At 47.4% G+C, this 24610-nt stretch overlaps 1 protein-coding gene across 1 annotated transcript in view; it reads left to right on the forward strand.

Moving 5' to 3' along the window:
* The window catches only part of LOC141265263 (acyl-CoA dehydrogenase family member 11-like), a 476536-nt gene that overhangs the window by 336134 nt on the left and 115792 nt on the right, over positions 1-24610 (forward strand). The window contains exon 12 of the mRNA XM_073678109.1: positions 18724-18831. Coding sequence (XP_073534210.1) covers positions 18724-18831 — 108 coding nt within the window. The remainder of the gene's footprint in view (positions 1-18723; positions 18832-24610) is intronic.

A 24610-nucleotide genomic window follows, 5' to 3' on the forward strand; every position in this document is an offset into this window, starting at 1 on the left:
GCAAATTTTTCCAGCCCATCAGCGATTTCTTCACTTTGCAGTCAATCAAGATCACAATCAATTCAGGGCTCTCCCATTCAGACTTGCCACAGCACCCAGGATATTCACGAAAATCCTGGCCCCAGTTATTACGCTGCTACGCTCCTGGAGGATAAATTTTTCCCCTATCTGGATGATATTGTTGTAAAAGCGCTATCCTTTGCTCAGAATCTAGAAGCCTACAAATCGTTCTACAGACGCTGTTCTGTTGACAATCCAACCGAAACACTCCAAAGTCAATTATGGTTCCTACACAGCGGCTACGATTTCTGGGAATGGTATTCGACACTGTTCAGACATCAGTATTTCTTCCAGAGGAGAAGAGATGATCTTTTCAGTCTTCCATCAGAATTTTGAAGCGTCCGGGCAGGCATTCCTAGGAAAGATGGTGGCGACATTCGAGGTAGTGCCGTTTGCTCAATGTCAGTGAAGGCCTTGTAAGGCAGTGCTTGTCATCACTCTCTTAGCTCTCCTCAGGTCCACCTTCTCATGGTCTAAGGGAGTGAGTGTCACTTGTTTGCCTTTTCTCTTCTCCCAGGAGGCCTCGTTCACTGAGTGATACTCTATCAGGCGACTTTTGAGCCCGGAAACTTCTTCCTCTAGTTCCGCCACTCTCCTCTCAGCGGCCCGTCTCTGAAGCTCTTTCTGCTTCCACTGCTCTTTTAACAGTAGAGTTCTCTCAGACCTCTCTGTCTCCAATGCGCCCACTCGGCTCTCAATAGCCAGTCTCTCAAGCTTCTCTTGCGTCCTCTGGCATGTAGCAACTCCTTGAGCTCCTTGATCTCGGCTCCTACATCCACCGAATCATTCGAGCTCACATCACTCAAGGAGGTATCTGCTTCATACCTCCCATCACCAGCGACCAACTCCTGGCCCCGGTCTGTGGCTTCTCCGATGGACTCCTCCATCATTTCCCGCTCAGCTTCCATCTTGCTGAGCCTTTCCTTAAGGCACGTCTCTGCCCTCTGGAGATTATCACAGGACACCTGTAGCTCCTTCACCTGAGCTTCCAGACCTAGGGTCTTTCTACGGAGATCATCATTCTCCTCACGGGTCTCCTGCAGAGTGGTCTCAACCACTTGGCGCATGTGCTTTGCATCCGCCTTATCATCCTCTAGTTTTCCTTTACCCCTGAGGAGATCCTCATAGGCTCTTTTAATCTGTTGGAGTTTCTTACTGAGTGCACCACACTCCTACTTGGAGTCACACAGTTCCTGGTTGAACTGTGCGCGCAGTCGTTCTAGTTCCTGATCACGTCCAGAAACTCCATCCTGCCGCGTCTCCTTCTCAAGCTTCAACTGCAAAACCTCCTCCTTGAGTTTGCGGCGGTCCTCCATAATTTCCAGGAACATTTCCTTCCATTAGTTAACTTCCTCGTTCACCTCCTCTTCTGTATCGGAGGCTGCTACTGGCAACGTCACCTCCTCTTCTTCTAAAAGAGGATCCACCCTTGAAACAACGGCACACAGCATTACATTCTTCTTATTTTCTCTTTCAGCAACGACTACAGGAGCAACCTTTTTGTGGCCCTTGTGACGCGCCCCTGGGCCTGTGTCGCGCTGCGTTGCGCACGCGGGAGCTTACCCGGAGCCGGATCTCTTGAGGGTTGTAGTCTCGTGGCGGTGATCCGGTCCGTGCCCAGGGAGTCAGACTAAGTGGCGCTGTATTAGCGGTAGATGTTGGACGACTACGCCACCCGTTGAGTACAGCTAAGGAGCTGCTGCTGCAGGGCAGACCGCTGAGGCCGGTGGTAGGATTGTGCAGCGTGATAGTATAACCCCCAACGGGAGGGGTATGGCCTCAGGGCAGCCGACGTGGATGATGGGGGTAGCAGGAACCACTCGGAGACGGTACGGTATAGTTCAGGGTCTTTACTGGTGACAAAGATAGACCCTCCCGGAGTACTGGCTAGCGATTGGGGCCTGGTCAGTCCTTGAGCAGATGGGATCTCCCCTGGCCAGGCGGAGTTGTAGGCCTCCCAAACTAACGATACTCTTCTGGCTACCTTGCTAGAGGCGGATATAAGTAGCCCACGTCCCTGAGTGTACCGTGTGGTGCTCACCCGTATGGCCGGTGACTCGGGGCCTTCTAGTAGCTTCCGCCCCACGACGGCGGTGCTGGTCCCACGCGTGTGACCGTGCCTTCGGGTTTCTGGGCCAGAGGACCTGCAATCCCCTGCCGGTCGGTTTCTGCTGTTGGATAGGAGTTAGTCCCCACAGCCTCGGACTCCGGGTCCGGTGATAACTTTTCAGTCAGGGCGAGCTCTGCAGCTGCAAGCCCCTGACTCCTTGTAGTACTGCTCCCACAGAGCTCCTGATGTTCTTTTCCTATATCTGCTTCTCTGTCTCTACTTCTTCTCTACTCACTAACCCTGCCTCAGCCCTAGGTTTATATAGGGGAAGTTCTTCCCCTCCCAGGACTGGGCAGGAGGTGTGGCATGCATAGGATCCCTGACCAAGAGACCTCCCACCTGCTCTCAGACATAACATTGCCGTTACTGTGGAAACCAGACCCCTGGGGTGCCACATTTGCGCCGTCGACGAGAGGGGGACTCTTTCCCCTCTTCTAGTCCCTCCTGACTGACCTCACCTTCTACTTATATAGTGTCACCGTCAGCTACGGGGTCTGTGTCACTCCCCCTGGTGTTGTGGACTAACAGGTCACCTCCCACCTTGACGTCAACCCCCTCCACTGGAGTCACCCCGTTATCAACGGTCAAATTGTCATTTTTAGGGGGTACCAACCCACCACCAGTAACAATTTTCAGTTTTCTACACTCCATACTCTTGTGAAAATCTGCCCCCTTTTGAGACTCCGCCCCCTTTTGAACACCCACACCTGTAGGTTGATTTTCACAAAAAAAAACAGCAATAGTCTTAGGACCGAGTTCACAACATCTCTTACCACCTCCCCGGGCACTCTGGGACAATACTAGCGCCCCCGGAGAGTTCACAGAATGGTGCACTGCCGCCATTCTATATAGTGCCCACAGCTCCTGCGGTTCCTGCACCATGTCCTGTAAAAGTTTCTCAAATACCTGATGTGAGTCCTGTCGCTGTTTCTCAAATGCCTGTTGCTGCAACTCCACCAGGCATTTCAATCGCTCAACAGCTTCAGACTCATTTGCTGCTCCTTTCACAGCCATCTTTATCAGCTCCTGCATTTCTTCAGGACACTCCATTATGCCAAAGAGCGATTGCACACGGTCATCTAACCCCTTCTCCATTCCATCTGGAAATACTGCACCATTCCTGGCCATCGCGGTACACACTAGACACTTTAAACCGCTCTCCCCGAAAAAAATTTCGTGGCCACACCGAACCACAGCAAAACCGGATTTGAGTGCGACGACAACCTTGCCAACCCCACCGAGTTGCAGCCAGATGCTTTAAACTTCGTGAGCCCCGCCGAGCCACAGTAAACCAGGTTTGAGTGCGACGACAATCTTCGCAACCACGCCGAGTTGCAGCCAGATGCTTTACCACACTCGTCCTCCTGTGCCGTTGCCCCTAGCAACCGGACTGCAGTTGCCCCTAGCAACTGGACTGCAGTTACCCGCATCCTCAAACCACATGTAAGGCAGCGCTTGTCATCATCCTGGGGGATACTCGCTGCGCCGGGTCAATTAACGCACACCAGCCATATTTTCCGGTATTTCACCAACCCGCAGTTTATTAATCTTCATAAACTGCTTGTCACACAGTCCATCTTAGTGGCTCACCGGCATATTACACATATAATATCCAGGAGCCCTGCAACTAGCAGACAGGCCCTCTTGGCTACAGTTACATCCCTCAGCAAAGGCACTTATATTAATGTCCACATCAATGTCCATATAACGCAGTGTTTTACCTTTGAGGGGTTGTAGCTGCTTCAGTCCGCTTTGTCCCACCACCACTGTGGCTCTAGGGCTTACCAAGCGTGGTCTCCAGCCCTCATCCCGTCCAAGGCCACTGGCATCTCTCACACACTCAGATCCAGGCTCTGCCTTCCAGGACGCTTATTCCAAGCCTCTGGCACTCCAAAGTTTACTGGCATCGCTTCCACACAAGGATCCAGGCTTCACCTTCCAGGAGTCCACCAGGCTTCACCAGGCCTCTCCAGGCCTCTCACTCTCAAAGCCTCTGGCACTCCAAGGCTTACTGGCATCGCTTACACACACAAGGATCCAGGCTTTACCTTCCAGGAGTCCACCAGGCTTCACCAGGCCTCATGCCTTTCACACGGGAGTAGGCCTCATGCCTTACACAACACACCTGTCTCAAATCACCCAGGGTTTATATATCCTGTAGCACACACACACAGACAGGACCTTGCTGATGTCACAGTCATGTGATCAGACAGACATTCTGTGCGCACAGGACCTGAGCTATGTCACAGTCATGTGACCAATCACCTGAGGGAAAGGTACATGTTCAGCCAAAATACACACTGGATCATTGCAGTAATGCCGCTGCATTACAGCCTTTACAGAATACGCTTCTAGCCTCTTGGGACAGATCAATAGAGTCCCTGGATTAGCCTATTCTTCTCCACCTTCACTGTCGCCAGTCTCTTAGGTGGAGGTTAACGTCACCACTGTTAACTCAGGGTCGCTTTTTTCGTCCCATTCAGTGGCAGGTGCTTACCACAGATCTCAGCCTTTCTTGGAGCAAACTTGACGGTCCAGGGAGTCTGGAGCAGTTAGAGACTTCTCCCAATCAACGTTCTGGAGCTTAGAGTAGTCCGTCTGGCTCTTTTTCATTGGTAGCACTTTGTCTGAGAGTTGCCGATCAGGGATCAATCAGACAATGCTACTGCTGTGGCCTATATCAATCGCCAGGGGGGCACACAAAGCCCATCTACCATGGTTAAGGTCACAGGAATTTTGGACAAGTACAAGGTTCCTGTAATCTCGGCAGTACATATGCCAGGGGTAGGCAACTGGGAGGCAGACATTTTTTAGTCGCCAGCAGCTACCCGCAGGAGAGTGGGATCTTCGCCTGGAGGTGTTCAGGCGGATTTGTCGGCGGTGGGGTACACCAGATGTCGATCTTTTGGCATCAAGAATAAACAACAAGATGCTGAAATTCATGGCAAGGTGCCGGGACCCTCAGGCGATCACACTCGACGCCCTGGTAATCTATTGATCCCAGTTTTCTCTGCCTTACCTCTTTCCACCTCTACTGCTTCTACCCAGACTTCTCAAGAAGATCAGGATAGAGGGTGTTCCTGTCATTCTCATTGCTCCAGACTGGTCTCGGAGGGCCTGGTATTCGGCTGTTATCAATCTCCTGGCAGATGTCCCATGGGCTCTTCTGGTCCTTCTGTCTCAGGGGCCGTTCTTTCATCTGAATTTATGGGTGCTCAATTTAACTGTGTGGATGTTGAAGCTGTGATTTTGAGAGCAACAGATCTGTCTGAATCAGTCATACAGACTATGATTATTGCCCAGAAGCCATCCTCATTGCGAGTCTACCATCATACTTGGAGGACTTATTAAGGTTGGTGTGAGTCTACCAGTACTTTGTCAATGTCTTTTTTCCTTGCCAGCGCTGCTCTCCGTCTACTTACAGTCTGGATTGGAGGAAGGGCTAGGGCTTTACTCCCTCAAGGGTCAGGTGTCTGCCCTGGCTATTCTGTTTTTGAGTGATTCAGCATCTAAACCGCAGGTTAAGACTTTTCTCCAAGGGGTGGCACACTTTAAGCCATGCTATTGGACTCCCCTGGATCTTTTGGGATTTGAATCTTGTTTTAGAGGCTCTTCAGTCTCTGCCTTTTGAGTCTATCAGAAAAAGCGTAGAGATCTCTTTTTCTCATAAGGTAGCTTTCCTTATAGCCATCACTTCTATTAGGAGGGTCTCGGAGCTTGCAGCTCTGTCTTGTCACGCTCCTTACCTTATTTTTCATCAGGATAAGGTAGTGTTCCGTCTTTTCTCCCAAAGGTGGTCTCGAATTTTCACCTTAAGGAGGACATTATTTTACCTTCCTTTTGTCTGGCACCATCTCATCCTGTTGAGAAGTCTGCACAGGTTGTAGTTGTTAGAGCCGTAAGATATTATTTATCAGCCACTGTCTCATTCAGGCGTTCTCATTCCTTGTTTATTATACCAGAGGGCCCTCATAGGGGTCAGGCCGCTTCTAAAGCAACCAATTGCCCACTGGATCAAGACTGCTATTATCCAGGCTTATAGTGCTAAGGCCAGGGTGGCCTCATTTAGGATTAGGGCATACTCTACGTAAGCGGTGGGAGCTTTCTGGGTGGTTCATCATCAGGCATCGGCTTTGCAGCTCTGTAAAGCAGCTACTTAGAAAATGTATGCATCGACACCCAAGTTTTATAGGGTCCAAACTTTTGCCTCAGCTGATGCAAGCCTTGGTAGGAAGATATTGCTTGAGGCAGTAGCCCAGACTTCTGCTTGCTACGGCGGAAGACTAGGTGGTAATATTAAGATATTTAATTCTTTCCCATCCTAGGGACAGCTTTCATGGTTCTGTTTTCCCCAATGAGAAGAACCAGAAAAGTAGATTTTTGGTACTCAACATAAAATCTGTTTCTCGTAGTTTTCATTGGGGGGGACAGCTCCCTCGGTTGGGAGTGCAGTTATGTTTCTTCTTGCCTGAAGGGGTTGTCCGGTACTTTTTTAAAGTTGCATAATGTATTCAGCATGTGGGCATAAGTATCTCTATAAATTCCTTCTGTTGCAGATAATGCCTGTGAGTGGCGCTATCACTGGCCGCTCACAGGCATCACGTGACCCCCGACTGCACCTGACGCTGACATCTGCTGACGTCACGGCAAGTCCCTCTTCCGCGTTCCACCGGTGGCTGCTGGGTTGTGGGCGGGGTTATTCCCCTGCATCACACCCGGCATCCACCATGCGCTCTCCCTCTCCCCATTCATTGGGAAAGCGCGTGGTCGATGCTGGGTGTGACGCGGGGAATAACCCAACCCAGCAGCCACCGCGGGGACCACAGTGCTGAGTCACGCCTCACTTGTCATGACGTCTGCGCGGGGTCACGTGATGCCTGTGAGCGGCCATCGATAGCACCCCTCACAGGCATTATCAGCAACACAAGGTATTTACAAATATACTTATGCCCACATGCTGAATACTTTGGGAAATTTAAAAAAAGTACCGGATAACATCTTCAATGCTTTTCTTCAAGCTAGGTATAGTCTGCTGGGGAGGAACAAATTTTATTTCAATGCAACAATAGTGTCGACCTGCAGGTGGCAGCAGACTATCCTGTGGTTCTTTGTCCCCAATGATGATTACGAGAAACAGATTTTACGGTGAGTACCAAAAATTTACTTTTTTGTCTTTTTATCAGTTTTTTAACACCAAAAGTCGCAAATGCTTTAAAAAAAGTGCAAAATTGAAAACTCCTCTAGTCCCTTCAGGCAGGGACTAGAGTAATATTCGCCAAAAAAAATTCATTACTCTGAATAAGAAAGTTGTAAAGGAAAAGTAAAAAAAGATTTAAAAAAGAAAGGCAACTTAAGAAGTGGTGCAAAAATTACGAGGAATAAGGCTGTATGCCCACTATGCATTTTTTAAGCGTTTCAGCAGAGGCAATTCCGCCACAGACGCTTAAAAACGCTTGGTAGAAGGTCTGCAATGTTCCCCAATGATAATGTGCACATGCTGCGGAAATTTCCGCTGCGGATTATCATTGCGGAAAAATCCGCAGCACTACCGATTATTTTGCATAAGCGCAGCGTTTTTGCCGCCATTAACTTGCATTGAATCGCTTAATATCCTCATGACTACATGTGCACATGCGGATATTAAGCGATTCAATGTGCGAATGGTACCCGGGTCTGGAGAAGAGGAGACTCTCCTCCATACCCGGGTCCCATAGTACTGTTAGAGCCCTCCTTTTTGTTTTTATGCATCTTGTGTTTTGCGGTCACTTGACCATCTGCCTTTATATTCCAGCTTCGCCCTTTTGGCTGTGCTGGACTACAGTGTTTGACTGTTTCTCTAGCCAGGTGCTTCGGTGCCCTTCTCTGTCAGTTCGCTTGGTCCTTCTGGGACCTCTAGTACCTTTTTGTCAGTTTGTCTTTTTGTGTTCTGCAACAACTTCTCTGTTTAGGAGGTGTCCCTTTTTTGTCCCAGTCCTTAGTTCTTTTAGGAACCCTTCCCTTTATTCTATAGGTCTTCGTTCAGACTAGCTGAGGACTAAGGCGGGTCTGTTCGCTAGAAGCAGTCAGGCCGCTACATCGTAGGGATTCAGCTTAGTCTTACTGTAGGGACAGCTTTCCCCTATCTTTCCTTAGTACTTGTTGCAGATCATAACAGTAAGTCCAGCCCAAAAAACTAAAAGGAAAGAAATTCGGGGATCAGTATGGTTTCCGCCCAGGATTTGGCTCAACGCTTGCAGAGATTGTCTCTGGAGGTGGACAAGCTACAGCAACACGTAAGTTGTTCTGGAGCGCATTTTGTGGAACCCAAGGTAGGACTGCCTGATGTTTTTTATGGTAAACAGCTAGATTTTTTTTCCTTTAAAAATGCTTGTTTGTTATATTTTCATTTGAGACCAAGGTCCTCTGGGAATGAATCACAGTGCATTGGTTTTATTATGTCACTTTTGCGCAATCAACCACAGGGGTGGGCCTTTTCTCTCCAACCTAATGATCCGTGTTTAAGGTCTGTAGAAGAATTTTTTTCTTCTATGGGGCTATTATATGACGATCCTGATAGAATCTCATCTACTGAGGCAGAACTCAGGCGTTTGAATCCGGGGTCAGGTGATGTTGAAAATTATTGCACATACTTCAGGAGATGGGCTTCAGAAGTCAAATGGAATGATCCTGCGCTGAAATGTTTATTTCTTGCTGGTCTGAGTGAAAGGGTTAAGGACCTGCTAATTGCATTCCCCACACCTGAGACTCTGCAGGATGCCATGCAGTTAGCTGTTCGTGTGGACAGAAGACTGAGGTCCAGGGTGAATGAGGTAAAGACTCCCATAATGTCAGGTCCTAGTCCCCAGAAAATCTGCTCTGACAGTGGAGAACTGATAGAGGTTGGGGCGATGTCACTTCGCTCTCAGGAAAGAGACCGGAGGTTCGCCGAGGGATTGTGTCTTTATTGTGGTAAAGCTGACCATTTGATTAAGTATTGTGAGCTTCGTTTAAGTAAAGAAAAAAAAAAGTCAGTTACGCCCGTATAGCTTGTTTACACTCTGCAGGAGTATTTTTTTCTGGGAGTACTACTTTGCAGGAAAATTTGATTGAATTTCAGGTATTTGTGGATTGTGGTTCAACACTTAATGTGATTGATAAAGGGTTTTTGGAAAACCTTAAATTGAAATCCAAACCTTTGTCATTACCTATTTCTGTGATTGCAATTGATAACACTCCCTTGAAATGTATTACTCACAAGGTTGCTGCATTTCCCCTCACTATCAATGGAGTTCACCAAGAAATTTTGGACTTGGTTGTATTAGATAATTTACCGTCTCCGGTCGTTTTAGGTTTGCCTTGGTTAAAACTGCACAATCTTTTGCTGGACTGGTCTACTAATGTGATTAAGTCTTGGAGTCCAAAGTGCTATGATAAATGTTGTAATGGTCGCATTGCGGCTGTGGAAAAAAGGGAATTACTGTACCTATTCAAGATTTTTGGAGGGTTTTTTCGGAAGAAGAGTCGCAAGTTTTACCTCCTCATAGGGATTATGATTGCGTCATTGAGTTTGTTCCTGGAGCTACTCTTCCCAAGAGTCGCTTGTTTAATCTGACTATTCCTGAAATAAAGGCCTTGGAGGAGTACATACAGACTAGCCTGGCTGCTGGTCACATTAGACCTTCTAAGTCGCCTGTGGCAGTTGGATTTTTCTTTCTTAAAAAAAAAAGACGGGGTTTTACGTCCATGTCTGGATTTTCGTGAAATTAATAATAATAATATAATAATAATAATATAATAATAATAGTTTATTTTTATAGCGCCAACATATTCCACAGCACTTTACAAATTTTAGGGGGGACTTATACAGACAATACAGAATAAGCATATCTCATATCGAAAGGAGTGAGGGCCCTGCTCGCGAGCTTACAGTCTATGAGGAAGTGGGGGAGACACAAAAGGTAAAAAGTACATATATTGTATAATGCAGCCTTGATATACTGAATAGGATAAATAATAATACATGCACTGGTCGCCAGCCAGTATGTGTGCAGTCCTGACAGAAGCTTTTATGTGCATGGTTGGTTTGAACCCGAAGTTGAAAAAGATTTTAATATGGGGGAAAGCTGGGATGGACAGAGTGTGTTTAGGTGATACGCCAGTCTAAAGAAATGTGTTTTTAGGGTTCGCTTGAAACTGTGGGTATTGGGAATTAATCGAACTGTCCTGGGTAGTGGATTCCAGAGAATTGGCGCAGCACGCGAGAAATCTTGGAGACGGGAGTGGGAAGTTCGGATTATGGAGGATTTTAGTTTCAAGTCATTTGCAGAACGGAGGGCACGTGTAGGGTGGTAGACTGAGACAAGGGAGGAGATGTAGGGGGGTACTGAAGCATGGAGCGCTTTGTGGGTAAGCGTGATAAGTTTAAAACAAACTCTATATTGGATGGGCAACCAATGCAATGACTGGCACAGGGAAGAGGCATCTGAGTAGCGGTTGGCGAGGAATATGATCCTGGCTGCTGCGTTCAGGACGGATTGGAGAGGGGAGAGTTTAGTAAGAGGGAGACCGATTAGTAGAGCGTTGCAATAGTCAAGACGAGAATGAATAAGAGCGACAGTAAGAGTTTTTGCCGAGTCAAAGGTGAGAAAAGTCCTGATTCTTGAGATGTTTTTGAGGTGTAGATGACATGAACGAGCGAGTGATTTGATGTGAGGAGTGAAAGAAAGATCTGAATCAAAAATGACCCCAAGACAGCGGGCTTGTAGCTGGGGAGTAATGGTTGAGCCACAAACGGAGATGGCAATATCGGGCACAGGTAGATTAATGGAGGGAGGAAAGACGAGTAGTTCAGTTTTTGACAGATTCAGTTTTAGGTAGAGGGAGGACATAATGTTAGACACAGCAGAAAGACAATCACTGGTCTTTTGTAGTAATGCAGGGGTGATGTCCGGAGCAGAGGTGTATAATTGGGTGTCATCAGCATAGAGATGGTACTGAAAACCGAATCTGCTGATTGTTTGTCCAATAGGAGCGGTGTATAAGGAGAAAAGAAGGGGGCCTAGGACTGATCCTTGAGGAACCCCGACAGTAAGAGGAAGTAGGGAGGAGGAGGAGCCGGCAAAAGACACAGAGAAGGAGCGGTCAGAGAGATAAGAGGAGAACCAGGAGAGAACAGTGTCCTTGAGGCCGATAGAGCGGAGATTACCGTACGCAATTCCTACCCATTGCCGTTAATTCCTGACTTGTTTAACCAGTTGGTGGGGGCCAAGGGGTTCTCTAAAATTGATCTCCGGGGCGCATACAATTTGTTACGAGTGAAGGAGGGTGATGAATGGAAAACTGCTTTTAACACTCCGGTAGGTCATTTTGAGAATCTGGTGATGCATTTTCGTCTAACCAATGCGCCTGCATTTTTTCAGAAGAATGTGGTTGTGTATTTGGATGACATTTTGATTTATTCACCAGATCTAGAGTACCATTGGCAGAGTGTACGTGAAGTTTTGCAGTTATTGAGTGATAATTCACTCTTTGCTAAGCTGGAGAAATGTGAGTTTGCTGTGCAGAAAATTATTTTTTTGGGCTACATTGTCTCCAGCGAGGGCTTTCAGATGGACCCGGTGAAGGTTCAGGCTGTGCAGGAATGGCCTAGGCCTATTGGTTTGAAATCTATATTGAGATTTTTGGGTTTTGCCAATTATTACAGGAAATTCATTAAGAATTTTTCTATAATTGTTAAGCCTCTGACCGATCTCACCAGGAAAAGCGCGAATACGGTCCAGTGGACTATTGAGGCCATTGAAGCATTTGAGTATCTCAAAGAGAGGTTCAGTTCTGTCCCTATCCTTATGCAGCCTGATGAGACCAAGCCTTTTTTGGTCGAGGTCGATACTTCATCGGTGGGGGTCGGAGCAGTTTTGTTTCAGGAGAACAACCTTGTGCCTTCTTTTCGAAAAAATTTTCGGAAACCGAACTGAATTATGATGTTGGAAATCGGGAGTTGCTGGCTATTACACTCGCGTTTGAACATTGGCGTCATTTTTTGGAAAGCGCTAGATTTCCTATTTAGGTTTTCACAGATCATAAGAATTTGATCTTTCTGGATGCTGCCAAGCACTTGAATGCCCGTCAAGCTAGGTGGGCACTTTTTTTTTCTCGGTTTCATTTTTCTGTTACCTATATCCCTGGTACTAAGAATGTTAAAGACGATGCTTTATCTCGCAGCTTCTCTCCTACGGTCGGTGCCGAGGAGGAGGAGAGCATTTTACAGAAAGGAGTTGTGGTGGCAGCATTGGACTCTGTTTTGGAGAATGGGATTCTGAAAGCTCAAGATGATGCTCCATCTAGCACTCCCCATGGGCGGTTGTTCGTGCCTAGAGCCTTTAGGAGAGATTTGTTTGTGGAGTGTCATGAGTCTCGGTTGGCAGGTCATCCAGGAATTTCGGAGCCTAAGAGACTTTTCAGTCGCAGTTTTTGGTGGCCTGGATGGCAGAAGGAAGTCATCAAGTGGGTGCGTCAATGTACTGTGTGTGCTAGGTCAAAGGCTTCACATACTCCTGCTGCGGGGTTGCTTTGCCCTCTGGAGGTGCCTATTGCGCCTTGGACTCATCTCACAATGGATTTTATTACTGATGTTCCTGTGTCCAAGGGTTTTACTGTCATCTGGGTGGTCGTGGACCATTTTAGTAAGATGTGTCATTTGGTTCCATTCATTAAGTTGCCCTGCGCCAAGACTCTCGCTAAGGCGTTTGTTAAGGAGATTGTCAAGCTCCATGGCGTTCCCACCGATATTGTTTCTGATAGAGGACCTCAGTTTGTGGCTCGCTTTTGGCGTGCTTTTTGTGACAGGTTGGGAGTCCATTTGTCATTTTCATCTGGTTATCATCCTGAGTCTAATGGACAGACTGAAAGAAAGAACCAGGATGTTGAACAGTTTTTGCGTTTTTTATGGCGGACAATCAAGAGGTGTGGTCTGAGTTTCTGCCTCTCGCAGAATTTGCTCTTAACAATCATACATCCTCCTCTGCTGGGTGTTCTCCTTTTTTTGTTGTACTGGGAGACATCCGTCTTTTGGTTCGTTCTCCAAATTGGGGTCGGCGTTGCCGGAGGAGGAGAATTTTTCTGGTGATTTGGAGAGATTTTGGACTAATGTAGAGTATAGACCAAAAGTTTGGACACACCTTCTCATTTAAAGATTTTTCTGTATTTTCTTGACTATGGAAATTGTACATTCACACTGAAGGCATCAAAACTAAGAATTAACACATGTGGAATTATATACTTAACAAAAAAGTGTGAAACAACTGAAAATATGTCTTATATTCTAGGTTCTTCAAAGTAGCCACCTTTTGCTTTGATGACTGCTTTGCACACTCTTGGCATTCTCTTGATGAGCTTCAAGAGGTAATCACCGGAAATGGTCTTCCAACAATCTTGAAGGAGTTCCCAGAGATGCTTAGCACTTGTTGGCCCTTTTGCCTTCACTCTACGGTCCAGCTCACCCCAAACCATCTCGATTGGGTTCAGGTCTGGTGACTGTGGAGGCCAGGTCATCTGACGTAGCACCCCATCACTCTCCCTCTTGGTCAAATAGCCCTTACACAGCCTGGAGGTTTTTTTGGGGTCATTGTCCTGTTGAAAAATAAATGATGGTCCAACTAAATGCAAACCGGATGGAATAGCATGCCGCTGCAAGATGCTGTGGTAGCCATGCTGGTTCAGTATGCCTTCAATTTTGAATAAATCCCCAACAGTGTCACCAGCAAAGCACCCCCACACCATCACACCTTCTCCTCCATGCTTCATGGTGGGAACCAGGCATGTAGAGTCCATCCGTTCACCTTTTCTGCGTCGCACAAAGAGACAGTGGTTGGAACCAAAGATCTCAAATTTGGACTCATCAGACCAAAGCACAGATTTCCACTGGTCTAATGTCCATTTCTTGTGTTCTTTAGCCCAAACAAGTCTCTTCTGCTTGTTGCCTGTCCTTAGCAATGGTTTCCTAGCAGCTATTTTACCATGAAGGCCAGCTTCACAAAGTCTCCTTTTAATAGTTTTTGAAGAGATGTGTCTGCTGCTAGAACTCTGTGTGGCATTGACATGGTCTCTATTCTGAGCTGCTGTTAACCTGCGATTTCTGAGGCTGGTGACTCGGATAAACTTATCCTCAGAAGCAGAGGTGACTCTTGGTCTTGCTTTCCTGGGGCGGTCCTCATGTGAGCCAGTTTCTTTGTAGCGATTGATGGTTTTTGCAACTGCACTTGGGGACACTTTCAAAGTTTGCCCAATTTTTCGGACTGACTGACCTTCATTTCTTAAACTAATGATGGCCACTCGTTTTTCTTTACTTAGCTGCTTTTTTCTTGCCATAATACAAATTTTAACAGCCTATTCAGTAGGACTATCAGCTGTGTATCCACCAGAGTTCTGCACAACACAACTGATGGTCCCAACCCCATATATAAGGCAAGAAATCCCACTTATTAAACCTGACAGGGCACACCTGTGAAGTGAAAACCATTTCTGGCGACTACCTCTTGAAGCTCATCAAGAGAATGCCAAGAGTGTGTAAAGCAGTCATCAAAGCAAAAGGTGGCCACTTTGAAGAACCTAGAATATAAGACATATTTTCAGTTATTTCACACTTTTTTGTAAAGTATATAATTCCACATGTGTTAATTCATAGTTTTGATGCCTTCAGTGTGAATGTACAATTTTCATAGTCATGAAAAAACAGAAAATCTTTAAATGAGAAGGTGTGTCTAAACTTTTGATCTGTACTGTATGTTGCAACCTTCAAGAGGCTAGCAAGAAGTCCAAGAAGTATTTTGACAGGAAACGTAAGGAGGTTTTGTTTACTGTGTGTGACATGGTTTGGTTGTCCTCCAAGAACCTGCGGTTGAGGATTCCCTCTAAAAAACTGGGTCCTAAATTTGTGGATCCATTTAAAGTGCTTCATGTTGTTAACCCGTCTGCTGTTAAGTTGGATGTCCCTACTTCCTGGAAGATTAATCCTGTGTTTCATGTTTCCTTGTTGAAAAAGGCTGATGTATCAGATAGGGACGCCACTGTCACAATTCCTCCTGTGGTGGAAGATGGTGAATATGAAATTTCTCGTATCTTTAATTCTAGATGGCATAGAGGGAGATTACAGTATCTTGTCTCCTGGAAGGGTTTCGGACCCGAAGACAACTCCTGTTTAAGGACGGATTATATCTCTGCTACTAGGCTTGTTAAAGCTTTCCACAAGAGGTTTCCGGATAGGCCTGGGCCTGGAGGATCCTCATAAAGAAGGGGGTACTATTAGAACTCTCCTGTTTGTTTTTTCCATCTTGTGTTTTGCAGTCACTTGACCATCTGTCTTTATATTCCAGCTCCGCCCTTTTAGCTGTGCTGGACTTAAGTGTTTGACTGTTTCTCTAGCCAGGTGCTTCGGTGCCTTTCTCTGTCAGTTTGCTTGGTCCTTCTGGGACCTCTAGTACCTTTTTGTCAGTTTGTCTTTTTGTGTTCTGCAACAACTTCTCTGTTTAGGAGGTGTCCCTTTTTTGTCCCAGTCCTTAGTTCTTTTAGGGACCCCTCCCCTTATGCTATAGGTCTTCGTTCAGACTAGCCGAGGACTAAGGTGAGTCTGTTCACTAGGAACAGTCTGCCCACTACATCGTAGGGATTCAGCTTAGTCTTACTGTAGGGACTGCTTTCCCCGATCTTTCCTTAGTACTTGTTGCAGATCATAACAAGTACCTGTTAAAAAAAAGATTTAAAAATAAAAAATAAACATTATACTTACCTTCTGATGGCCCCCAGTCTCCTTATTGATGCGTCCTGGCTCCCCGGCAGCTCGCGATGGTCTAAAAGGACCTTCCATGACGTCACCTGACCTGTCACATGACTAAATGATGTTATGGAAGGTCATTTTAGACCATCGCGAGCTGCCGGGGAGCCAGGACGCATTGCTAAGGAGACCGGGGGCCATCAGAAGGTGAGTATAATGTTTATTTTTTATTTTTTTACCATTCTTTTTAACTATTAACTTGATTACACTATATAAATCCATGCCGGTTGCATGTATTTATATAGTGTGACTACGTTGTCAAGCACTTTTCCAAGTGATGCTAAAATCGCTTGGAAAAGCACTCGACAACCCGCATGCGAAATCGCATGTGAAAAACGCGTCATGCGCTTGTCCCTGGCAGAAAAACGCATGTAAAATCCGCATGCGTTTTTTCTGCCAGGGAGATGCAGAAACGCTCAGGAAAAATCCGGAGCATTTCTGCATCGTTGGCACATAGCCTAAGGCACAAAAATTAAAGCCACGAAAGTTGCAGATCTTGTTACACCAGAAAACTGGAGAAACAGCAATGATAAGTTGGGGCCAAAGTGTCTACATAAAGTTAGGTCATGTTCACATGTGGAAAGTTTCCGGTGCAAATTTGGTAATGAATCCACAGACAGAATCCCCATGTGTTACTTCCGGATTTCATTAGAGCTTTCACCCTATTCCATTACGAAGACTTTTGGCACAGAGTATGAGGACACATTATTGCAAGCAATGAGAATGGTGACACTTTCTTGTAGGCATTGGACACCTTTGTGACAGGCACTACATGTTGGGATGATGTGATACGCTTGGGTTCTTTTCACATTTGTCTCAGAGCCTCCATCAGAGTCCAATAGATTTGGCATGTTGTATGTCACTGCATATAATACCATTCTCCCTGTCAAAATGTTAACTATAAAAATGGTACTGTGACAGATGTGACTAAGTCAATGGGGCAAATGTGGCTCTGTGATATGCCTTTTCTTATAGCAATTAGCCACAGTACTAATATGAACAGGGCATTAGAGCATATAGGTAGTGTGAGGCAGTGAGGGGGATCATATACAAGGGAGGGTATCCCCCAGGATGCGCATAGGAGTTTATTGAACCCACTGGAGTGCATTGCAATCACAGACACAGCTGTGGTTGCAGTGTAAAATAAAAGTAAGTTTGAACTTGGTCAAGCTATTTGACCAAGTTGGATTAAGAAAACCCGGCATGGGCTTTTATTTTTGGAGCAATCTACAGGATCGAAGTGGGGCAGATTGCTCCCTCCAGCTGGGTCTTCCAAGTGGCTCATGTCCACAGTTTTCATTTAAAAACCTGCAGCAAAGGTTTGGGTGTGTCAGTGATTTGTTTGCAAGCTGCAGAGCAGGAGGCTCTGCAACACAGGCCTGTGAAGGCAACATAACTGCGCACCTCAGAGTGAAATGGCGCGGCTGTCTTCCATGGCAACAGGTTTGCACGGACTGTTTGGATCACCCGCTGCGATCCGGTGGACATCTTTTGCATTTGAGTTGTGAGTTTTTGCAAATAAAGACATTTAAGTTGAACTTTCCTTGGGTCATTCCTTCATTACCACACAGTGTGAATGACGCGCCCCCTGGGCCTGTGCTGTGCAGGGGGATACCCGGAGCCGGATCGCTGGGATGCTGGGGGTTGTAGTTCTCCGTGGCGGTGACCCGGTCCGTGCCCAGGGCGGTCAAACCAGTGGCGGCCTTAAGTAAGAACAATGTCCGACTACGCCACCCGTGGATTGCGGTCAGTGGGGACCGCCGCTGCACTGCCGACGGCTGAGGCTGATGTTGTTTGCGCAGCCGAGTATGGGATAACTCCCCACGGGAGAAGTATTGCCTCAGGGCAGCTAATGTGGATGATGGGAGTGATGGTGTGAGCGTCCCAGTAGTAATGGTGCTGGTGCGGCAAGGAATCACAGAGACGTGTGGTGCAGTTCAGGGTCTTTACTGATGGTATAAAGCAGACCCTCCCGGGAGTACTGGTTAGCAGTAGGGGCCTGGTCAGTCTGTGAGCAAGCAGGATCTCCCCTGGCCAGGTGGAGTTGTAGACCTCCCCGACTATCTGCACTCTTTCCTGGCTACCTTGCTCTATGCGGGTAGAAGTAGCCCACGTCCCTGAGTATACCGTGTGGTGCTCACCCGTATGGCCGGTGACTTGGGGCCTTCCGTTAGCCTTCGCTTCACGATGGCGGTGCTGGTCCCTTGCTTGTGACCGTGCCTTCGGGTTTCTAAGGCCAGAGGACATGGAATCCCCTGCCGGTTGGATTCTGCTGCTGGACCTGGATGTCCCCACAGCCTCGGACTCCGTGTCCGGGTTAGTGTCTTCAGCCAAGGCGAGCTATCTAGCTTCCAGCCTCTGGCACTCGCTCCTGCTCCTACAGAGCTCCTGTTGTCACTTTCCCTGTGTCTGGAACTCAACTCCAGGCTCTGACTAACTTAATCCCACCCCAGACCCAGTTTATAAGGGCAGATTCCTCCCCTCCCAGGTCTGGGTGTGGGCCGTGTTGCATGCTTAGGGCTAGGGCTCCTGACCAGAGAAACCTCCCACTTGCTCCCAGACATAATATCTCTATTACTGTGGTAACCAGACCCCTGGGGTGCCACATGAACACACGCCGCACTACACTAGATTCTGAGCAGTTATTTAATACTAATTCAGCAGTGTATGCAACTACTGCAGTGGGATTGAGCTACAAATAAATATGTTCTGTAATGTATTAAATGGCATCAATTCTGTCTTTCAGATAGCGGCAATATGGAGGTGCTTCACATGTATGGCACAGAGGAGCAAAAGAAGCAGTGGCTTGAGCCTTTACTTGAGGGGAAAATTCAGTCGTGTTTCTGCATGACAGGTGAGGATGACTAAAATACATAAAGGATCTCCCCACTACATTTTCCAGTACATTATATGGCTACTAAAATTGTGTCATTCAAAACTACTGTTCGTTCTGCGAAAAACAAGTCCTCATAACTAGTGTTGAGCATTCCGATACTGAAATATCGGGTATCGGCCGATATTCACTGTATCGGAATTCCGATACTTAATTCCGATACTTTTATAATATCGAATACCGGAATCGGAAGTTCCCATAATGCCTGCGCTCTGCAGTGTCTCTGAAGGATGACAAGCTGGATGGCAGCGCTAGGCTGCGATCCAGCTTGTCATCAGAATGCCATCCCAGCGTGGGAGAATTCTCCTGATTGTTTAAAAGCCGGCGCGCGGTAAAAAGCCGCCGGCTTTTAAACAATCACGCAGCCCCATACTGCTTCCCCGCAGCCTCCCACCCCGATCCTCCGCTCCCCTCGCCACCTCCCATCCCGATCGTAAATTAGGACCGGGCGGGGAGCGCAGCACCAAGGAGCGAAGGACCCGGGCGGGGAAGCCGGCAGTGAAAAGACTTCACCGCCGGCTTTCCCGTTCTGTGCTGCGCTTTCCCGCCGGTTATTTCAAATGAACAGCTGAGGTATCAGGTGATGCCGATCAGCTGTTCATTTGAAGTAGCCGCGGTGCCCTCAGAGGGTTCATGTGAGTTCATGCTTGACTGCATGAACTCACATCAACTTTCCCACGGCCGCACAGGTCAGCCTCACCTCCCGGACCCGTCATGATTAGTGTGTGCGGGGTGTGTGTGTGTGCGGGGTGTGTGTGTGTGTGCGGGGTGTGTGTGTGCGCGGGGTGTGTGTGTGTGCGGGGTGTGTGTGTGCGGGTGTGTGTGCGGGTGTGTGTGCAGGCAGACATAGGCCGATGTGACACTACTACTCCCATCGGCCTATGTCTGTCCCCCGTCCACTCCTGCCAGCAGGATCAGCTCGATGGGAGCAGTAGTTCCCATCAGCCTGATCCTGCTATTTAAATTGCCCTACTGTGTCCCCAATAAATGTTAAATACATGTCATTGGTGGCCAGTGGTTACCTAAAAGAAATTAGTTCATACATTACCTGTCCCCGCCGATCGCCACCTAAAATAAAGTAAAAAATAAAAAACTACACCTATACTCACCAAGACACCTAATTCCCCGAAGCCATCGATCTCCTGTAATAAAATATAAAATAATAAACCACAACCTTATCCTTACCCCTCCGTAGTAGTCCACGAGTGTCCCACGAAGATCTCCAGTTCAGAGCAGCCACATAGAATGTGACCGCTCTGAACCGCTGCCGCCGCTAGAATGACGGGGCCGTAAGGGTTCACCGGAGTTCAGGCAGCGCTGCTCCGGTTAGCTCCTTTACGGCACTGCTGTATCGTGAGAAATTCCCACGGTACAGCACTGCCGTAAAGGAGGTCTCCGGAGCTGCGCTGCCTGAATGCACTCCGGTGACCTCAGTCAGTGGCTCCCGCTGCCGGGAGCGGACGTGTTCCCGGCAGCGTGAGCTTACAGCAGCCATGCACAGCTGTCACCATCTCCAGATGTGACAGCTGTGCATGGGAGATCAGCGCAGGAACGTGGACAGGTAACTATTTTTTTTTAGTAAACTAAGAATTAAATAAAATGGTGTTTTATTTCAAATAAATTATTTTTTTCTGGGTGTAGTGTGTTTTTTCTTTTTAACACTTTGTAGGTTAGTAATGGGGGTGTCATATAGACGGCCATCATTACTAACCTGGGCTTCATGGCAGCTGGCGCTGACATGAACCCCACCACTATTACCCCCTGCCACCGCACCAGGGCAGCGTGGAAGAGCGAGGCTAAGTGCCAGAATTGGCGCATCCTATGGATGCGCCATTTCTGGGGCGGCTGACGGCTGGTGTTTCTAGCCTGGGAGGGGGCCAATATTCATGGCTCCCTTCCTGGGCTATTAATATCAGCCCCCAGCTGTCTGCCTAGCCTTTGCTAGCTATTAAAATAGAGGGGACCCCACGTCATTTTTTTTTGGGGGGTCCCCCATTTTAATAGCTAGTAAAGGCTAGGTATTCAGCTGGGGGCTGATATTAGTAGCCTGGGAAGCTCCGTGGGTTTTACCCCCTTCCCAGGCTTCAAACATCTGCCCCAGCCGTCTGCTTAACCTCCGCTAGAGACTAAAATTATGGGGGATCCCACGCCATTTTTTTTTTAAATAAATCCTTTATTTTAACACTAAATGACATTTGAGGACTTAATAAAGATGCAGTCCCTAAATTATTATTTATTTTTTAATAAATTTTTCCCAAAACTTTTGACGTGGGCTTCGCCATATTTTTGTATGCCAGCCAGGTACAGCATCCAGCTTCTATGAACGCGCCATTTTCCGGGGCGGCCGCGGACTGCAATTTTCAGCGGGGGGGGGGGAGGGCAAAAAGCTTGGGCCTCCCTGCGCTGCAGATTCCATCCCCCAGCTGCCTAGTTGTACCTGGCTGGACACAAAAATAGGGAGAAGCTCCACGTTTTTTTTTTTTTAATTATTTCATGAAATTCATGGAATAATTAAGAAAAAAAGGGCTTCCCTATATTGTTGTGTCCGGCTAGGTACAAATAGGCAGCTGGTGGTTGGGGGCAGCCCGTTCCTGCCTGCTGTACCTGGCTGGACACAAATATAGTGTGAAGCCCCACGTCAATTTTTTTTTAATTATTTCAGGAAATTCATGAAATAATTAAAAAAAAATTATGTGGGGCTTCGCCCTATAATTGTGTCCAGCCAGGTACAGCAGGCAGGAACGGGCTGCCCCCAACCACCAGCTGCCTATTTGTACCTAGCCGGACACAACAATATAGGGAAGCCCTTTTTTTCTTAATTATTCCATGAATTTCATGAAATAATTAAAAAAAAAAATGTGTGGCGCTTCGCCCTATTTTTGTGTCCAGCCAGGTACAACTAGGCAGCTGGGGGCTGGAATCTGCAGCGCAGGGAGACCCAAGCTTTCTGGGTCCCACCCGCTGCAAATTGCAGTCCGCAGCCGCCCCGGAAAATGGCGCGTTCATAGAAGCGCCATCTTCTGGCGCTGTACCCAACTCATCCAGGGCCCTGGTGCGGTGGCTCACTGGGTAATAAAGGGGTTAAGGCCAGCTTGGCATTATCAGCTGGCCCTAAGCCCGAAATTCATGGGGTCACGCCAATATTAGACATGACCGCCATGAATTTCTAGTAAAGTATTTAAAAAAAACACAAACACCCAGAAAAAAGTCCTTTAATTGAAATAAAGACACAATTCTTTATTGTTCTAAATTAAACCATACTTACCGCCACACCCATTCCAGCTGAAGCCAACGATCTCCTGCAATAAAAGTAAAATAATAAAGCAACCTCATCCTTACCTTTCCATGGTTCCCAGGACAGCTTCAGCTCTGCTACATCGAGATGACAGGCTGGACCGCAGCAGAACGCTGCCATCCAGCCTGTCATCCCGCGGACACTGAGAAGCGCAGGCATGCTTGCGCTCCTCAGTGTCTTTCTGTGACGTCATCCAGATGAGCCGAGGTCATGTCCAATGAACTCAGCTCACCTCATGCACGTCACTGACAGCGTGGGAAAATTCTCCTGCACTCAGCGCTTCAGCGTGAGAATTCTCCCACGCTGTCAGTGACGTGCATGAGGTGCGCCGAGTTCATGGGACATGACCTCACCTCATGCACGTCACTGACAGCGTGGGAAAATTCTCACGCTGAAGCGCTGAGTGCAGGAGAATTCTCCCACGCTGTCAGTGACGTACATGAGGTGAGCCGAGTTCATTGTCGGCTCATCTGGATGCCGTCACAGCCAGACACTGAGGAGTGGAAGTATGCCTGCGCTTCTCAGTGTCTGCGGGATGACAGGCTGGATGGCAGCGTTCTGCTGCGGTCCAGCCTGTCATCTCGATGTAGCAGAGCTGGAGCCGTCGTGGGAGCCATGGAAAGGTAAGGATGAGGTTGCTTTATTATTTTTCTTTTATTGCAGGAGATCGTTGGCTTCAGCTGGAATGGGCGTGATGGTAAGTATGGTTTAATTTAGAACAATAAAGAATTGTGTGTTTATTTCAATTAAAGGACTTTTTTCTGGGTGTTTGTGTTTTTTTTAAATACTTTACTAGAAATTCATGGTGGTCATGTCTAATATTGGCGTGACCCCATGAATTTCGGGCTTAGGGCCAGCTGATAATGCCAAGCTGGCCTTAACCCCTTTATTACCCAGTGAGCCACCGCATCAGGGCCCTGGATGAGTTGGGTACAGCGCCAGAAGATGGCGCTTCTATGAACGCGCCATTTTCCGGGGCGGCTGCGGACTGCAATTTGCAGCGGGTGGGGCCCAGAAAGCTTGGGCCTCCCTGCGCTGCAGATTCCAGCCCCCAGCTGCCTAGTTGTACCTGGCTGGACACAAAAATAGGGCGAAGCTCCACGTTTTTTTTTTTTTAAATTCATGAAATTCATGGAATAATTCAGAAAAAAAGGGCTTCCCTATATTGTTGTGTCCGGCTAGGTACAAATAGGCTGCTGGTGGTTGGGGGCAGCCCATTCCTGCCTGCTGTACCTGACTGGACACAAATATAGGGCGAAGCCCCACATCAATTTTTTTAAATTATTTCATGAATTTCCTGAAATGATTTAAAAAAAATTGACGTGGGGCTTCGCACTATATTTGTGTCCAGCCAGGTACAGCAGGCAGGAACGGGCTGCCCCCAACCACCAGCTGCCTATTCGTACCTGGTTGGACACAACAATATAGGGAAGCCCTTTTTTTCTTAATTATTTCATGAATTTCATGAAATAATTAAAAAAAAAAAATACGTGAAGCTTCTCCCTATTTTTGTGTCCAGCCAGGTACAACTAGGCAGCTGGGGGATGGAATCTGCAGCGCAGGGAGGCCCAAGCTTTCTGCCCCCCCCCCCTCCCCCCGCTGAAAATTGCAGTGCGCAGCCACCCCGGAAAATGGCGCGTTCATAGAAGCTGGATGCTGTACCTGGCTGGCATACAAAAATATGGCGAAGCCCACGTCAAAAGTTTTGGGAAAAATTAATTAAAAAATAAATAATAATTTAGGGACTGCATCTTTATTAACTCCTCAAATGTCATTTAGTGTTAAAATAAAGGACTTATTTTAAAAAAAATTGACGTGGGGCTTCGCCCTATATTTGTGTCCAGCCAGGTACAGCAGGCAGGAACAGGCTGCCCCCAACCACCAGCTGCCTATTTGTACCTGGCCGGACACAACAATATAGGGAAGCCCTTTTTTAAAAAAATTATTTCATGAAATAATTAAAAAAAAATTGACGTGGGGCTTCGCACTATATTTGTGTCCAGCCAGGTACAGCAGGCAGGAATGGGCTGCCCCCAACCACCAGCTGCCTATTTGTACCTGGTTGGACACAACAATATAGGGAAGCCCTTTTTTTCTTAATTATTCCATGAATTTCATGAAATAATTTTAAAAAAAAATGCGTGGGGCTTCGCCCTATTTTTGTGCCCAGCCAGATACAACTAGGCAGCTGGGGGCTGGAATCCGCAGCGCAGGGAGACCCAAGCTTTCTGGGCCACCCCCGCTGCAAATTGCAGTCCGCAGCCGCCCCAGAAAATGGCGCGTTCATAGAAGCGCCATCTTCTGGCGCTGTACCCAACTCATCCAGGGCCCTGGTGCGGTGGCTCACTGGGTAATAAAGGGGTTAAGGCCAGCTTGGCATTATCAGCTGGCCCTAAGCCCAAAATTCATGGGGTCACGCCAATATTAGACATGACCACCATGAAT

The sequence above is a fragment of the Phyllobates terribilis genome, unplaced genomic scaffold (genome assembly GCF_046119375.1).
Source record: "Phyllobates terribilis strain yellow unplaced genomic scaffold, ASM4611937v1 Scaffold_4__5_contigs__length_816908805, whole genome shotgun sequence".
Lineage (NCBI taxonomy): Eukaryota > Metazoa > Chordata > Amphibia > Anura > Dendrobatidae > Phyllobates > Phyllobates terribilis.